This window comes from Vanessa cardui, chromosome 10 (assembly GCF_905220365.1).
Source record: "Vanessa cardui chromosome 10, ilVanCard2.1, whole genome shotgun sequence".
NCBI classification, from domain to species: domain Eukaryota; kingdom Metazoa; phylum Arthropoda; class Insecta; order Lepidoptera; family Nymphalidae; genus Vanessa; species Vanessa cardui.
The window spans coordinates 12,091,281-12,098,827 of NC_061132.1; the positions used below are offsets into that span (position 1 = coordinate 12,091,281).

Here is a 7,547-nt window from a genome sequence, read left to right on the forward strand (position 1 = left end):
TCTATTTGATGAACTTTAGAGCCATCTTGTGAATGATACCTACACTATCCAGACTCACAGAAATACACATTTGAAATCACACGTTCGGAAAATTTATACATAGTACAATGAATATTACAGTTGCAGTGTGTTACTAAGAGTTTTTCAATAAGTTTTCTGTAAACCCCAATTACCTCTTTTAGATCCGACTAAGGGTTTGAACTCAGCGCTTTGAGCAGTTTGCTATTATAAGTAGGGATGGATGGATGTTTGTTACATCAGAACGGTTGAATAGATCTATATTGCAAAAAAGTCTAAATGTAATGTATGACTTCTTAAATCTCTTAAAATACTCAAATAAAAATTGGATTATTTGTTTTACATAAGTCTATTTGGTAGTAGTTTAAAAAAAGTCAATGGCTTGTAATTGAATAGTTTTCATATAAAAAAACAACGTGATATTACAGCCTCTATATTGTGATATTACGGTGTGAGAGACGGCTAACAAAAACGGATGTCTCCCCTGACAATGCATTGTTGTATAAAACGTAGAATACACGTCAAAGTGTATCGTTAAGGGTATTTGAAAGCAAGCTTTGCGAGAAATTGATACAGGGTCAATGTAGCGATTCTTTGTAGTTCCACATCCAGGGATGGTACAGGAACGTAATGGATACGTCAGAATATTTATCAGAAAATTGTAATAAAAAGCCTGTATGAAAAATTTATTTTTATACACGCGTACATCTTAACCGATGATTGTGGATACGTCTTGTAGCGTCTGTCCCAAATTGATATATTTATTTTATTTATTTATTCTTTTAGCGTGATACAAAATAGCAACAAATTATTATAGTACAGCATAAGTTTTATAAACTCTACCGTGTACCACAGTCACCGTATTTTATTTATATAAAGAAATATCAATAAAAAAAAATCAAGAAAGAGAACAAAAACAGGGTAGGCAAAGAAAATTATAACAAAACAGATAAATTAGAAGCGACAAACACTCTCATCATCCAATCATTATGACGCAAGACGATATGATAAGTAAGATTATAAAATCTTGTCATGTCCAAGATCTTGGTTCATTTGGACGTTCCCCTAAGTATTTCATAAATGATTTGAGTTAATGACTTCTTGATAGCCGAGAACCACCACCAGGTTAGAATGCGTGCATCTTAACCGATGATTGTGGATTATAACCACTGATTGTTCATATGCTTAATTTGTGTTTATAATTCTTTATAATGCTTGGTGAAGGAAAATATAAGGAAACCTGCATATGTCTAATGTCATAGGAATTGTGCCACATGTTTATTCCACCAATCCGTATTGGAACAGCATAGTGGAATATGTTCTAAACCTTCCCCTGTACGAGAAAAGAGGCCTTGGCCCAGCAGTGAGAAATTTATAAGCTGTTGTTATTGTTGTTTGTTTGTTGGTGATGGAAGAGTGAACTTTTAGTTTCTAATTTCAACGAAATTCTGCCTCTTACCTGGGAATACGAAGACTCGGTGGAAAATATTGTAATTGATCCAAGTATTCGTCCCCGATGCTAAATTGTTTTCTTGCATTTAAAACACTTCAATGTTGGAATAATAACACACAATCCAAATATGTAATACATTGCTTTATTGTATCCACTTTTGATCGGAGAATTAACATTGATATTTTTCCCAAGTTCAAGAGTGCTACTCTTATATAGTCAGGCGATTTATAACACAGTAATTAGTTAAAATTAGTATTTTATACATCGAAAAATGTAAATAAATCTAATATAAAAATGCCTTACAACTATTGCATGATCTTTTACATTTGGAATTGTTTGTTTCGAGTATAGACGTCAGTTTAAGGTGCCAAACGTGTTGTGTTCTGCTCAATCTGTTTTGCGGGATTGGTGACAGCGGGCACGATCCTGATTGGTATTCGTATGCACCAGACTGGCTCATTGGCTTCGCCCACAACCCGGAACTCAACTATCGCGGATGTGCCCTGGAAAGATAATTTTAGCACCAATCAGCGCAGAGTCAGTTTTAGCCAGGTTATATTGTGTGTCAAATATTTATGGACCGAATCAGGAACTCATCAACCCTATTTTATGAAATAGGCGAACGTGCAAATGGACCACGATGATAAGCCGTGGTGGTCACAAGTAACCGCTCATGGAAAGCCCTGTAAGATATTCAATGCGCCCCTTGTGTCTGTAGTTACACTGGCTCACACACCCTTCAAACCGGAAGACAATAATACAAGGCATTGCTGTTTATCAGTAGAATATATGAAATAGGTGGTACCTATCTAGAATAACTTGCATTAAACCCATACGACCAAACGCGTTCTTTGCTAAGGCGATTATATTAAGATGAAAAGTAAAAAACAAAAGTATCCTAAAAAATATCCACCGTCGACTAACTCGTAATAAATCTGGACAACTTTTCAGAAAGTATTAAACTCACGAGCTCAGATTAAAAGGATTCATTTACCGGGACGGAATTTAAAAATATTTTAACTAACAAATTTAAAGTTAAATTTATATATAAACTTTATTGTTTGCTATTTGCTATATTCTGGGTAGGTAGGTAGGTAGATTCCACCGTCAAACAACAGTACTTAGTGTAGTTATGTTCCGGTTTAAAGAGCGAGTGAGCCACAGGCACAAGGGACATAACATTTTAGTTCCCAAGGTTGGAGGCGCATTGGTGATGTAAGGAAAGCTCATATTTCCTACAACATCTATGGGCGGTGGTTAGCACTTACCATCAGGCCCATATGCTCGTCTGCCTACATCATACAAAAAAAAATATAATTAAGTTTTTTAATCGTTGTTAGATTTGTAACACAACGATACCAAACATTGTTGTTTGGCGGTAGAATATCTGATGAGTGGGTGGTACCTACACCGACGGACTTACACAAAGCCGCACCGAGTAAAACTATTCAAAACAAATCAAATACTTACCACAAAGAACAATGGTTCGATGTACATTTTCAGTGTATACTGAACCACTTCGTCCTTCAGTATAGGACAGTAGGTGTTCGTCAGGAAGTTGCAAGTGACTGCATTGGCTCCCAAATCGTATTCCAAATCAATCGTGATACCGAAGTTCACACTGGCTGTTGCGAGAGTCCTCATACTTCTGTAAGTGCGAGCTGTAAGATGTTGAGACTTAGGCTGAGTTTCAAAATTGGAGACGATATAGAGCATGCGTAATCTTTCTGATGAGAGCAGTACTCTCAGGGATGTTACTGTTTCGTGAAAGCTAAGCGCAGTCGGTAAGTAAGAAAGACATGTTGCATAGAGAGAGCACAAAAGCGCTGTTCATATTTTGATAAAACTATGCTATGTATCCATCTATAGATTCATTATATAAAACAAAGTCGCTTAGCGATGTCTCTCCGTATGTATGCACAGATCTTTAAAATTACGCAACGGATTTTGATGCGGTTTTTTTATTGATAGAGTGATTCAAGAGGTAGGTTTTCTTATATATAATACATGAATAATATAGTAAAGAAACACTGAAAATTTTAGAAGTTTCTAATGTCATGACGTAAATAAACAAATTCTGTATTTAGTATATTTAGTATTACTGGTGCGTTAGTTTTACATATAAGATTGATCACTTACGCGCTCTGAAGACAACGTTGATAACGACATCCTGCAGCTGAGGTAGGAGGCAAGGCGGCTCGGTGCAGCCTTCCACATGCTGGTTGATGGGGAGATCACCTTCATTGATAACACCTTAAAAATAAATAGTTTATTGCAATAAAAATTGGTCATCCACACTAAATTTCTCACCTGTTAAAAAGGAATAAATTGTATCGTGTAGCAGTAAAATAAATAAAAAAACTAGTCATAAATTCAGTTGTAAGAAATTTTGACACAAATATACTAATGTATATATTTGACCTTCCGTGATCTAGTAGTGTGTAAACTGGTTTTCATGGGTACGCTAAAGTCGATGTAGAAAACGTTCATTAATTTTTTGTATTATCTTGAGTTTGTGGTACTGTCGTAATTGATTTTTCATGACACAAGTGCTTTAGCTACTTACATTGGGATCAGAATAATGTATGTGATGTTGTCCAATATTTATTTATATCTTCTTTCCCCAGTATTAATCAATTGTCAATTATTATTCATATGAATGATTGCTCAAATTTTAAATGTCAGGTTTAAGCGATAAATAAACACTTAAATGAAAAGCAGTCGTGTAACAGACCGGGGAAGTTGATGAAAAAAGTTGTTTAAAGTTTATCATATGTAAGAGTATTGGCCCGCGAGTTAAGCAAACCTTTAGCGATTTATCAATGAACGGTATATCTAACAGGTAATCTTTGTCGTCATCAAATAACAGTTGAAGGCGTACATTTCTGATAACGTATCTCTTGCTATACGAATTAACGTCTGAAATCAAAATTCTTATCGCATAATTCTCTCTAATTCTCATTAATCATTTAAACATCATTGTCATAAAACTTGTAATATCATCAAGAGACATATTATATTCACTTGGTGGCTTTGAGCAAGCCCGTCTGGGTAGGTACCAACCACTCATCAGTTATTCTACCGCCAAATAACAGTACTCAGTATGGTTGTGTTCCGATTTGAAGGGCGTTTGAGCCAGTGTAACTACAGGCACAAGGGACATAACATCTTAGTTCTCAAGTTTGGTTGCACATTGACGATGTAAGGAATAGTTAATATATCTTACAGCTTCATTGTCTATAGGTGATGGTGACCACTTACCAACAGGTGTCCCATATGCTCGTCTGCCAACCTATACCATAAAAAATATGGCGTTATATGAGCGTTGGCAGCTTCATAAATACTTAATAATGAATCAATAGTGATTGCTTCTGTTCGAGATGGAAACAATTGGTGATGTGACTACTATCGTAGGGCCAGGAGGTGCAGTGCACCAGGGCCCCGGAATTCAGGGGGCCCTCTAAGCTAAACCTTAAGCTTTGGTATCTATAATTTTTAAGGTAAAAATTACTAGTTAAATTCTGATTCTTTTTCTATGCCCTTCTTCACCTAGCTACGTCACTGTGTGACTACCTGCGCGCCATCCGCGTATTCAGTTTGTGACAAAAATCCTTCACTGTCTGCCATTATGCCTCTTTAATATTTGGCTATCAGCTGATCGCTCCCATCCATCTGTCTCATATTCTCACATAATTCATCCATGTCCTCTATATAATAACTTCCCTCATTAGTTATGTCCATATTAATGCTGTCTTAAATTTTCGCGATTATTACACATTGAAGTAAAGCTAGTTATAACGGATTTGAATCGCATATATTAATTACGGTCACGGGTAGACGACGAACGAACCACGAACGCTGTAAAGTGCTCGAAACGTCGGGATGTCAAAAATAATTAATATACGCGATTCAAATCCGTTATAACTAGTTTTATTTCAATATGTCAATATTAATTAGAGGTAATTGCCATATTTTACGGTGAAGAACACATCGTGAGGAAACCTACCTGTCTGAAAATCCTCGGAATGGTATCAACTCGCATTAAACTAGATGGGTCAACTACAACTTAACTCTAATAATGAGAAGTAGTCCATGTTAACCAGATGCAGGTAACTAAGTAAATGTTATTGGTAATTACGAGGACCCTTTTCTTTTAACTAGATTAGTTGCAAATGAATTATGACCAAAGTAAGTGGTTACTCGGGTTAATATTAAATGACCTTAAATATCTTCACTATTACTACGTGCTTGCTTTTTTGATCTTCGATCTATGAAATATCAAAACAATTTTGATATTTCATAGATCCGTCACATTGCATTACAAATAATGTTGTGTGTATAATATAATTTTTGAATTATCTTTTGTACCATATTGTTCAATGTGAAATAAAATTGAACAATATGGTACAAAAGATAATTCAAAAATGTTCCACATTACATAAAAAGGCTACACTGGGGTCACGCAAGGATCAATTTTAGAACCTTCTTTATTTTATATAGACATAGATCATAAAAATGTATGTTTAATCTGTTATTTCATGATCATAAAAATCATAGTAATTCACTATATTATGATAACATGAAGATAAAGAGATGCAATAAAAATATGGATAACCTCAAATTACCAGACTAGTGATACGGATTGAATAGGATTTAAGCTACGATATCTGCAATCCGGAGTATTTGACCAGACAACAAATAAACTTACATCTATCGACGGAAGTAGTCTCCCCCTTCACAAAGGCGATGAGCGCACACAACACAATTGATCGCAACATGTTACCGATTGATACGTTATCGTCATACCAACCAAAATATACGTTTACTTATCGAACAGGTGTTTATCTAAGCGATAACATTTAATTGTAAATCATTTTTATTAATTGACTTAAAACTAATGATCTCTTTTTTAAGATTACAAAACGTAAAATTAATTTATTCTTCGTTAAATGTGGGAAATCATTCAGAAATTATTTAAAATATATATATTGCCCGCAGCTTCGTCCGCTGGCCTAGTTATCTTAGCTTTAGCTTATTTTTTAAACGTATTTGCATAGTTGCCTGTATAGTTTAAGTTCACTAGATGGCGTTGCGATTGGGAAATTAAAACTAAGGTTAATTTTAATAACAAAAACCTACGTCACTAACCGCCTGGCCACGGGAAATTCGCCGACGCAAAATTTCGCGCGATGCGAACGACGAGGCGTGTAAAGTACGACACAACTTAGATGTAGCATCGGCAAAATTCGTAAAACCGATCACATCCGAATTGAGTACGCTATCCCAAATTATCAATATTTATTTCTCATGTGAATATGATCTTTGCACAAACGTAATAACTTGTAATATCATGTGACCTAATTTATTCGTCAATTTGACGCGTCGATTTACATGCACTTGCTTTCTCTGACGGGTGAATCTATAGCGACGAATAGCGTCGAATGGCGCGATAGGGAGCTATTTCTATTGGTTGTGTAAATCGGCAGTAATGGGTTTTATTTTCATTCCATTGCATTTTCCGATGCTACTATGCTTGTATCGTACTATACATTGCTATACGTTTTTCTCATTCGCAAGACGCTTTGCCGTTCGCACCGCGCGAATATTCGCGTCCGCGAATTTCCTGTGGCCAGACGGTTAGTGACGTAGGTTTTTGTTATTAAAATTAACCTTAGTTTTAATTTCCCAATCGCAACGCCATCTAGTGAACCTAAACTAAATAACCTAAACTATCCAGGCAACTATGCAAATACGTTTAAAAAATAATCGAAAACTTCGGTTGCTTACACACGTTCTGAAAATTTATATGTATATATTATAATGAATATTATGCATGAACCATGTATAACTTTCGTGCATATAGTTTAGACAACGCTTGCTTCTAAAACCGGAATAATAACACAAACCAAATATTTAACACAATGCTTTATTGTATACACTATTGACAAATTTTGTTTTACGAAGAAATTTCTCATGTAAATATTTCAGGCGATTTATTGCACAGTAATTATTAAAAATATACACATTTATATATCTAATAATGTAAATATCTAATAATGTAATTCTAATACAAAAT

The 7,547-nt window shown here is 35.1% G+C and overlaps 1 protein-coding gene across 1 annotated transcript; it reads right to left on the reverse strand.

Moving 5' to 3' along the window:
- Nucleotides 1-1,597: 1,597 nt before the first annotated feature.
- Nucleotides 1,598-6,285, reverse strand: LOC124532888. The gene is made up of 4 exons (XM_047108001.1): nucleotides 6,180-6,285; nucleotides 3,611-3,724; nucleotides 2,942-3,132; nucleotides 1,598-1,974 (listed from the first exon to the last, which is right to left on the reverse strand). The coding sequence occupies exons 1-4, from the start codon at nucleotides 6,247-6,249 to the stop codon at nucleotides 1,831-1,833; spliced, it is 519 nt and encodes a 172-aa protein (XP_046963957.1). The 5' UTR covers nucleotides 6,250-6,285; the 3' UTR covers nucleotides 1,598-1,830.
- Between the last annotated feature and the right edge of the window lie 1,262 nt (nucleotides 6,286-7,547).